Source organism: Jatropha curcas, chromosome 9 (assembly GCF_041381405.1).
Source record: "Jatropha curcas cultivar XTBG-Jc1 chromosome 9, XTBG_Jcur_1.0, whole genome shotgun sequence".
Taxonomy (NCBI): domain Eukaryota; kingdom Viridiplantae; phylum Streptophyta; class Magnoliopsida; order Malpighiales; family Euphorbiaceae; genus Jatropha; species Jatropha curcas.
Genome location: NC_143159.1, coordinates 6,705,564 through 6,716,057, shown reverse-complemented (window position 1 = coordinate 6,716,057; position 10,494 = coordinate 6,705,564). Strand labels below are relative to the sequence as shown.

The 10,494-nt window shown below is 32.8% G+C and overlaps 2 protein-coding genes and 1 long non-coding RNA gene across 3 annotated transcripts; 2 read left to right on the top strand and 1 right to left on the bottom strand.

The window, feature by feature from the left end:
- The first annotated feature begins 695 nt into the window (after positions 1–695).
- LOC110010034 (uncharacterized) lies at positions 696–2,301 on the top strand. The gene is made up of 6 exons (XR_005177209.2): positions 696–807; positions 922–998; positions 1,267–1,303; positions 1,607–1,751; positions 1,834–1,968; positions 2,063–2,301. It is a non-coding gene; the product is annotated as an uncharacterized LOC110010034 (long non-coding RNA).
- Positions 2,302–2,468: 167 nt separating this feature from the next.
- LOC105638961 (uncharacterized) lies at positions 2,469–4,831 on the bottom strand. The gene has a single exon (XM_012222881.4). It carries the CDS (start codon positions 4,691–4,693, stop codon positions 2,591–2,593), a length of 2,103 nt encoding a protein of 700 aa, XP_012078271.1. The 5' UTR covers positions 4,694–4,831; the 3' UTR covers positions 2,469–2,590.
- Positions 4,832–7,418: 2,587 nt separating this feature from the next.
- Positions 7,419–10,055, top strand: LOC105638960 (chloroplast processing peptidase). Its single transcript, XM_012222879.4, has 6 exons — positions 7,419–7,947; positions 8,444–8,506; positions 8,610–8,675; positions 9,031–9,117; positions 9,566–9,633; positions 9,816–10,055. Exons 1-6 carry the CDS (start codon positions 7,720–7,722, stop codon positions 9,883–9,885), a joined length of 582 nt encoding a protein of 193 aa, XP_012078269.1. The 5' UTR covers positions 7,419–7,719; the 3' UTR covers positions 9,886–10,055.
- Positions 10,056–10,494: the final 439 nt, after the last annotated feature.

Sequence of the window (10,494 nt, the reverse complement as noted above, 5' to 3'; positions counted from 1 at the left end):
ATTGCGGAAGCTCTTGCTTTGAGGCAGTGTTTGCATTATGTCTCTGTTTCTTTACTTGATCGTGGTTGCATTTTTACTGATTGTCAATCTTTATATTTGCCTTTGAACTCAATGAGCAAGGATAATTCTGATTTTGGATTGATTGTGTCTGATTATAAGGCCTTACTCCTTACTAGACCAGATATTAAAGTTTTTTGGATTAAATGACTGGAGAATGAGTGTCCATCTACTGGTGCGTAATTCTATTCGCCATAGTAGGTTTCAACTGTAGAATGATATTCCGGATGTACTGATTGAGTTCTATTCTCAAAGATAATATACGAATTCTCTTGTTTTCAAATATATATATATATATATTCGCATGACTGACCATATTTTAATTTAAATCACAGTTTGGTGATGTATATCTCAACCTCCAATGAGAAACAGTATACATGTCTATCAACTACATGGATCGGTATCTTTCAGGGAATGTAATTTCAAAGGATAAATTTCAGCTAGTTGGTCTCGCCTGCTTGTTCTTTTTTGATAGGATCAGGAGGTATTAATTCCCTGCAGAGCTGACAGCATAAGGGTTTTTTTTCCCTCCGAACAAGTGTGATTTTCGGGTGTATATGCCCATCTAATGCTACACGGAAACAAAGAAAATTCTATTCTTTTATTAACTTGGTCTAAGGAACAATTTTCTATACATACTGACAAGAAAAAAAATATCTCATCTCACCTACTGACAGAAAATATGAGGAATTAGAGTTACCTGAGGTTAAGGTTTATTGTGACCTTGTTGATAACTTGTACGAGGAGGAGGTACGAGTGTCATCCTCGCTTTCATGCTTATTTTTGCTTTATTTTGCTTTATTTTTTATAATTTCTACTTTCTATTACAAAACAATCTGTCATTTAAGCTTGCATTTTTGGCAGATTGAACAAATGGAATTGGAGGTTTTGAAGTAATTGAATTTTGAGATGACAGTCCCAACAGCTTAATATTTTCTTGGGTACGTTTAACTAATTTATTATGGTTATCGACTTTACCGGTTAATTATTTTGATTAATGACAAAAAAACTCAATTTTTTTCTAATAATTCCAATTATGATCAAACGGGTTGCAATTACAAGAATTTTTTAAAAATTAGGATATAATAGTCTATTTTGAAATATGATATAATAATTTTAATTTTCTGGAAAAGTTTTGAGTTTTTGTTTTTTAATCAATAGGCCAATTAATTTCTATATTCTCTTACAATTCATTGCCATGACATGCAGATTATTTGTTTATGCTACTGCTGATGGAACAAATCAGGTATATCTTATTTGTCTTTAACTCGAAAGAAAAAAGAAAGAAAAGAAAGTTTTATCTTTACATTTTAATTTAGACTTTAAGTTCAATTCAGTTAAAATTGAGTCGAATTCAAATATTTTTCAAACTAAATTTAAAATTTCCAACCAAACAACTATAGTCAAAATTAATTTTTAAAATATAAAATTTTGAATTTATGATCAATTTACTCTAAAGAATAACATATAAAGTTAATTTTAGTTCAAATTGAGTATTTATTCTTTAGTATTATACTTATAATTTATTTTCAATGCCCTTCATACATAGGATCCATCATTGGAGTACTTGGCTGAATACATAATTGAGCTATCTCTCCTAGACTACAAAATTCTTTGCTATGCTCCATCACTTACAGCTGCCTCTGCAATTTTCTTGGCTAATTATATACTTTTCCCCTTCAAGAACAACATGGGTGTGCCCTATATGGCTCTCTTTATATATTTATGGTTTCTTTTTTATTTTTAGGGATTTATGGGTTCTTTTTCATTAAACAGAACTTTGCTTTGCAAAATTATACACTTGACAAGGCTTCTGATATGAGCGACTGTGTTAAAGATCTTCACCGGCGGTTATTTGACATTTATAATACTGATTTATTTGCAAGCAGAGACAAGTACAGACGAGACGAAGTAAGCAAATATTCAATATCTTGTTGGTAAAATTTTATCTATTTTATGTCCTAATTTATTTAACCTCAGTTGTTTTATTTGTTCTCTGTGTCAGTATAAATCTGTCGCAAACAATAACTTCACTCCATCTATTCCTCCGGCAATTTTTCACGACCGAAGCTACCATTACCATTCTTCTTCTTCTTCTTCTTTTTCTCTTTTTTATGGCAGTCATTGATAGATTTTTGGAACAAAATCAAGATGTAAATCCTTAAAAAAATTCATGTATTCATTTGGTACAAAAATTATACTATTGTTTGAAGTTTAAAGGAGTTAATATACGATGAAACGTTAATAAAACAGTCGTCATCTGAATAATAACTATTTAAAGAAAAAAAAAATTAATTCTTTGATTCTGAAATCAAAAATATATATTTTTATAAAATCCAATTCTAGTGCCTTGGATTAAAATATTTCATTTTTTAATCTGCTATTGAACTTGCTAATTAAAGAAACAGATATAAATAATAACACCCATATTATTTTTTAATTACAATCTTTCCACAAAAACCACATAAAATATACAGTCATTATGCCTTTATATGATCTTTCTCTCATTTACAGTGCAGAAAATAAATATAAACTATGCTTTGCATTGATTCTTACTCAAAACCCCAACATCTCGGCTTGGCATTCCATTAAGCCAATGACAGTCCTCAAACTGGCACTGTGGTCTCTCGTTTGGCCACTCCACGTCGTTTGGCTCAATATATATAGGACCCCATGCTGGGGTCCCATCTTCAAACGAATTATGTGTCAACCTCTTCAAATCAGAGCCGTCTAATTTAATCGTGTAGATTTCCCCGTACGGTTGATAATGATGTGGGTTCGAGATCGGCTCAGCTGATATTCCAGCATAATCTGTTGTGAATACTACACTCTTTCCATCCGGGCTGAAATACGGGTGGTTAGTTCTACCACCCAACCCGCTTTGAACCAACTTCCTTAATCCGGTTCCGTTTGGGTGGATCAAATACAACTCGAAGCTTCCTGAACCAGGGTCTTCCCTGTCTGATGCAAACGCAATCCATTCACCGTCTGGTGACCAGTTGCACATCGTGTCACTCCATGGACCCTCTGTTAACCTATGGATACCACCTTTCTCTCCTTCTTCCGCGTCCATTGCATACAAATTCTTATGACCCGCTCGACCCGATCGGAACACGACCCATTTCCCATCCGGCGAAACTGAAGGAAATGCATTATTTTCACCATTAATGGTCAACTTCTTGACATTACCCTTATCAACATCAATAGAGATAATATCAACCTGAGTGCTTTCACTGGCAAATTCGGGACCAGCACTAGTGTATACAATTCCTGGACGAACCGGATCCCAAACGGTCGAGAATGCGGATTTCGGATAAACCTGTCGCCGGTTTGAACCGTCCCGGTTGACAACAAAAACACCCGGAAATTCAACAAAAGCGACGCGATCACCTTTCGGTGACCAAGAAGGAAATGATCCGTCAATTCTAAATAGCGATATCTCAGGCACTGGGCTATTGAGATTCTCTAACACAAAATGCTTACTCTTTTTATCATTTGAAGCACCTCTACACCTGTGGTACCCGACTCGACTTGAATCGGGCGAGATAAACGGGTTTAAGTGATGAGTTTGCGGTGATACTAACCTAGTTAACTCAATAAACTCGTTTTTAACAAGGTCGAATAGCTCTATATGGCGATAATCCGAATTGGGTCTTCTCGTAGCTACTGCTATAAATTTGTTGTTACCTGGAGAAGTAGCTGGAGTGAACGCGTGAAGACCCGCTGGAGTGACTCGCTCCACAATCACCGACTCAATTGAAATCGGCGTTTTACTTGGTAAAATCGCTTTGTAAACACTAATCCATCCATCTCCGCTTCTTCTGTGGAAGTATAGTGTAGAATCGTCAACCCAAGTGGGCCACCCGCCGTGTTCAACAACCTTGACACGGTGCGTTCCATCACGAGTCAAGAACACATAAATATCAGTACTCAGTTCTGCAACTTCACCATTCCATCCACTCACCCCGTAAGACGCCACTGCCGTGTAAAGCCCTGAAGGAGAGACCGCAGGGCTAAAATCAGCGATGCCATAGGGGGTGAGTCTACGAGTCAACCCGGTTTTCAACTCAGTTGAGTAGACAGCAGCCCAACTCGTCCTTGGCTTTTTCGAATCCTCATGAGTTGACACGTATATTAGATAGTCTCCACTCACAGTCGGCTTATCCTTCATCGAAATTCCATCTATGCCCTTCAGCAGCGGCACTTGAACGCGCACAGGAATTTCTATTTCAAGGGCAGACCTCAATCTGGTGCTTCGCGGGATACTGAAATAAACTGTATCGTAGTAGATGTTTGATGATCCACCCCGCTCTGTAACGTACACAAGGCTAACAGGTTCTGAGTTCTGTGTGGCCGATGTTAGGGTTTGATTGGATAAGAGAGAAAGGAGAGACGAAGACGGAGAAGGGAAGTGACCATTGAAATTTAACGATCTACCATCGGTGATTTGGAGCTCGTTGGCTGGGGTAGGAGGTGGGCCCTGTGTAGGAAGAGTAAAGATATCAAAAGCGTAATCCGATCTGCTGCCCAGTGTTGCGAAGATGATGCTGGTTTTAACGGATGGTTCATGGTCCGCCGAAGCACAGGATGGAGCCACTAGTAAACGGAAGAGTAAAGATAGAATTATGGGCATCATCGGTTCTGTTTCCTCAGTCCGAGTGTTTTCAGTGAGTGCGTGGATGATGATACAAAGGGGATTTAAAACACTTTTTTTCTTACTATGAAAAGCAAAGGTTGCCGTAAGAGATGACGTGGCTTGTTGATATGTATGTATATGAGTTAGATACGTGGCAAAATCAGAGAATAGGTTTTGTTGGGGGTTTGGGAGTGAGAAGGGTAAACGTATGGTGTGGGTGTCAATCTTTATCCGCAAGTAAGTATCAATCAGAGAAGTTGTGTTTGTTTGTTTGGTCTTAATTTTATTGGCATTATTCCATTTCTGATTTTGGGCATGAATGCAACAGGATGAACAGTTGCAGAGGATGAGATAAGAAGATGGGCTTTGATCAATTTAAGAAGGGAAAAAAAAAAAGAAATTTGGACCTATAATCTCCTCTAGCAAATCTGCATAATAATTGTGAAATAAGGGTCATTTATGGATTAGCAGGCATTGGATTAGAAAATAAGTTGTATTATTAAGTATATAACGAGGTATCAAATTATCTATGTTTTTTTATAGAAGTGATAGTTAGTGATGGGTGTTAAATTTGTGCAACAGTGAAAAATACTTTTATAAAATGCATTACAATCCTGAAAAGAGAAATGCATTCTATTAATTTATATTTTTTAGGTATAAAGGATAACATTTACACGAATGCAGTTTGCTTCGCATTTATATTTCCATTTTTTGTCATATTTATATTTCCTTTTTTTATATATTTGGACTTATTTGGTTCAACGGTTCATATCAACAGATAACTGATAGTTGTTGATAACAGATAGCGTTAGCTGATTAATGTTGGTGTTTAATAAAATTTTGAAAGTATTTGCTGTTAGAATATAAAATAATTATTTAACACAAACTTTTATATATATATATATATATATATAAATTTAAGGTGAATATATTATTTTTTTATTTTAATATATCACACATATAAAATATTAATTGAAATTTTTAAAACAATATTTAATAAAAACTTTTATTTTTCAATAACTATAAATAAAAAAATTATCATAAAAATATTACTTTTTAAAAAATAATTTTATTAGCAATTATTGTTATGGGGTTAATAAAGTCTAAATTTTTTTTTTTAGAATATTAATGAAGTCTAAATATAATTAGATAAAGGCCTGCGCATTGCGCGGTGGTTTTTTACAATTAAATTTAAAGTTAAAATAAAGACATACAATCTAAGTTATCACTATACAAAACTAAAATGAAGATCATAATTATGTAATTGAATAAAATTATCTAATTAAAAGTAGATAAGCAAGAGAATATATTCTTTAGATAGTAGCACATAATTTGTTAAAAAAAATCAATTCGTAGTTAAGCATCCTTTTAAAAGGAAAAAAAAAAAACACATAGATAAAAACTCTTCTTCCTTCACGATTTCATCATAACTAGTCCTAGAGTATTTGAATGTTGTAGCAACTATCTATAAATATGAAAAATATTCAATGAATAATTGAATATACATAACGATCTAATGAATTGAATTGAAAGAAATAACAAAAAACAAAATAAGAAGAAATTATTGTGAAAGAAAAAAAAAACATACACAAATAACAAATCAACAACTGATTGAGACTTCTATTCACTCTCAACTATTGATTAACAAGGCTTACAAATACCTAAAATATAGTTGTTGGGTATGAATCAATTATTGACTCTATCAATGAGCTGAATCAAACGTTCTCTTCATTTATCTCTTATTCATTTTTATCTCCATCTTATTCATTTATTTACCTCCGCGTATCCTTAAGCCCTCTTTAAATATGAGACTAATCTCGTATTAAGGTTTGTGATTGTCTCTACTCATAAGTGATTTAATATCTATAGTTAAATCACATATCGAATTTAACAAGGCATTTTTCCCTTTAAATTCTAATTATTACTTATGAAGATCGGAAATTTCAATAAAAATTATGTATATTCATTATATGTTATTTTTATTATTTATTAATTAGTACTTTTAGAATTAAAATAATGATTTTAAAATTATTTTATGATATAATAATTAGTTAATTTTAGATTAATTATAAAATAATTATTTTTGAGTTTGGATATATAAAATTTAAAGTATATTTTATTGTAAAAGTTTAGGGCTATTTATTTATAATGCTTGATTTGTAATTTTGTTTATTATAAATTTTATAAGAATGACATAAAAATTAATTACATTTGGGACTTCTATCAACCTATACTAAAAAACATTCTAATAAATATTTTGAAAATATAATTATATAATATTAATATATTATAAATAAAAAATGTGGAATATGAATTTAAAACTCCAATAAATGTTCTGAAATAATGACTATAAAATGTTAATAATAATATAAAAAAATTAATAATATTATAATGAAAATAGAAAAGGCAGCTATTAGAGTTTTGAACCTTTATTTCTCAAGATCACGTCAAACTTCTACAAACATCAATATTCACCCTTTCTGTTTTTTTATCTTACATATTCCGTATGGAAAATATTACCTATTGCTACCCTACCAATTTTTAATATTCCTTTTAGCATCAATAGTTATGTTTTATGTGATTTTTGAAATGAAAATTTCAATTTTTTAAATTTATAATTTACAACATAATAATAATTTTCCTTTTTTCTAAAACAAGAAGTACAACTTTTATTTTATTTTCTTTGTAAAAGGCTCAGTTGCATGTTAATTTGCAGAACGTTGAAAACTTAAAAAATGATTTCAACTAGCAGAGCAGAGTGAGTGAATGACATCCGGCTGGAAGTTAAAATCAGAAGCACAGTGGCGGCTTCTTTGAAAGTAAACCAGTCACTAATACCTTCTCTCTCTGTGGAAACTTACTCACTAAGAATGACCTGGTCAACTTATACCCATATCATTTATCCCTTCCCATTCATTCTACCAAAATCAAGAACTCGAAGCTTATCATCTTGAAATTGTTCCATTCATTCTTTAATTTGAAGAATTATTTTTCTTCGTTTTTGTATATTTCATTTCTTGATCGAGATGAGTTTTCTGAGACCATCTGCATTATATCAATTTCTTTTAACTTTCCTTTCTTTAAGATGGATGCCATGCCAAAGCTGGGGTTTTCTTCGATGGCCTGGTCTTGATGGGTTCTTGAGGCTTCTGGTTTTGGTGCTTTTATGGTCTATGTGTTCAGAAATTCGTTTCATTCCCTCGTCTTCCATGTATCCTACTCTTCGCGTTGGTGATCGGGTCATTGTTGAAAAGGTAATAATCAGTCTTAGTTAATTTGCAAGTTTAGTGTTGCTAATTGATTGATTAATCTAGATCATTACTGGGTATTGAATCTTGATGGGTACAGGTATTGCATTTGGGATTTCAGGCTCTGTTGCTTGTTGCTTAACAATCATTTAAACCCAGTAATTCAATTTATGTTTGCTCGTATTCTAATGCTCACATAATTATCATAATTTTTTTTTTTTATCCTTATAATGGTTTGCGATTTTCCTTCCCCTCTGCTTGGCAGTGGTCAATTCTTATTTTGTATATGATATTGTGATGATGATTTTTGGCGATTAAGAACAAAATTAGCAAAAACATTTAAATTGGAGCTGACCTTTTTGCAATTCTGCCAACTGACATTGTTCTATGCTTTTACAGAATTTAATATTCGGATAGATTTCTTTTACTTCTAACCAAAAAAGCCAACAGTGATATTCACTTTGAACTTTAAGTAATTGGTGGCTACTTATTAATTTCTCAGGCCTCGTACTATATCCGAGCTCCGGCTATAAATGATATTGTCATATTTCGAGCTCCGGAAAAGGTCTGTAAATTTGACAATCTGCCTAATTTTCTGTCCTTAAAGGTTAATGGTCATCTTTTTACCATATTAGTATCATCCTCTTCTTGGTTGTCTGTGGAGGCAGGCTGGAATTAGAGAGGATGATGTTTTCATTAAGAGAATTGTTGCAAAAGCTGGAGACTTGGTTCAGGTAATTAAAACTATTTCATTAATTCATCACCCCGGAAGGATGACTACTTGAGAATGTGATCTGCAGGACTAATTTGATTTTGTTGCACTAAAATCTTAAGATTAGTTTGATTCAACCTTTTCATTTTCTACATAATCTTTTCTTCAAGTACTGTTTTATTGGGAAAGTACTTATATTCTTCGTTTAGGTTTCTAGCCACCTTGTTTACGATCAATCTACTGCAAGCTCATTAAGAAGGTGGACTTTGAGATAATGTGTTCATTTGATGCATATTAGCATCAACTGTCTAAACTAAAAGAAGGAGCTTTGTTAATATCAAGCCTTTTAACATTCTCCTTCAATTTGTCACCTGCAGGTTCATCATGGATCACTTTATGTCAATGGAAAAGCTCAGCGTGAAGATTTCATAGCAGCACGACCAACATACACATCAAACTTAATTGTGTGCTCTCTATCTGTTACCTCATGATTATATTTCTATAATGCTGCATTGTTTTGGAGATTTCTTTTGACACTACTGGAAGTGTTTCTCAACAACCTTACAGGGCTATCATCTGCATAGAGTTTAACCACCAAGTTCGTGATGGACTGTGGTCATTCATTATGTATCGTTTATCTGTTCTGAGTTTGTATAACTAGAACAAATCAAATTTGTCCAAATATATATAAAATTTATATAGTTTCTAAAGCCCTCTAATCAATGTTTCAGGATAGTGTTTTTCTTAGCATAGTGTTAGCTTAAAGCAAAACATCAAACAGACACTTTCTGTTATTGACATCTGAAAGCTCCATGGTTGTCCTGTTAATGAATACATGTGTTAGTTTCTCTATCTCTTGGAACTATGATCCATTGCTTCACATTAATATTTACCTTTTTCCTGGATTTTCAGTATGTGCCTAAAGATCATGTTTATGTCTTGGGCGACAACCGCAACAACAGCTATGACTCGCATGATTGGTAGGATTCTCAATCCTCTACTTGCTAATTTGAGGATTCACCAATTTTCTTTTAATTACTTCTTGTATTCCAGTTATCTTTCAGGATTCTTGCCCAATGCTGAAAGATATAAAACTTAGTTATTTCCAAACTTTTCATTTTTTTTCCAATTTCTTATATTTTAATGTGCTATCGATGAATAGGGGACCACTTCCTGTAAAGAATATCATTGGAAGATTGGTCAAGTGTTACCACAGACCTCCAAACAGATGACTCCCATGGCCTTATGAGGTACAGAGACACACAAACTCTCTCAGGACTTGACTATCATTAGCACATTTCTTGTTAACAGTTTGAGCTTAAGGAAGTTTCATGCAGAATTGCAGTCTCTGAGACATTATATATACATTGATAACTTAATTGATTGATTGATTATTTCTTTTCTTGAGTGATTCAAATTGGTGCTAATGTGCTTGTAATTTTACTGCCAAAACAACTAGGTACCACTACTGACGCGAATATGAATACAGACACAGACACGCTAATTTTTTTTATGAGTTTGAATAATTACCTAATCTATATTTAAGACCTGGATTCAAAATTTTGAGTAATAAGTATATCTAAAAAAAATTACAAACTTTTCAAAATATTCTCTAACTGTTCTTGAAGTGTCTGAAATTAATAAAAAAAATAAGAAAAATAGAACCCATCATTTGACACATGTTAGTTTTTAAAACATGTCAGACGCGGATATATTCCACCTTGAGAAGAATTTACCTAGATCGGGTTCATGAGTTCAATTATGGACAATTAATGAAATTAAGAATTCTTATTGAAATGAAAGTATTTCTAATCATACACTTGGAAAAAAAATGATAAAAT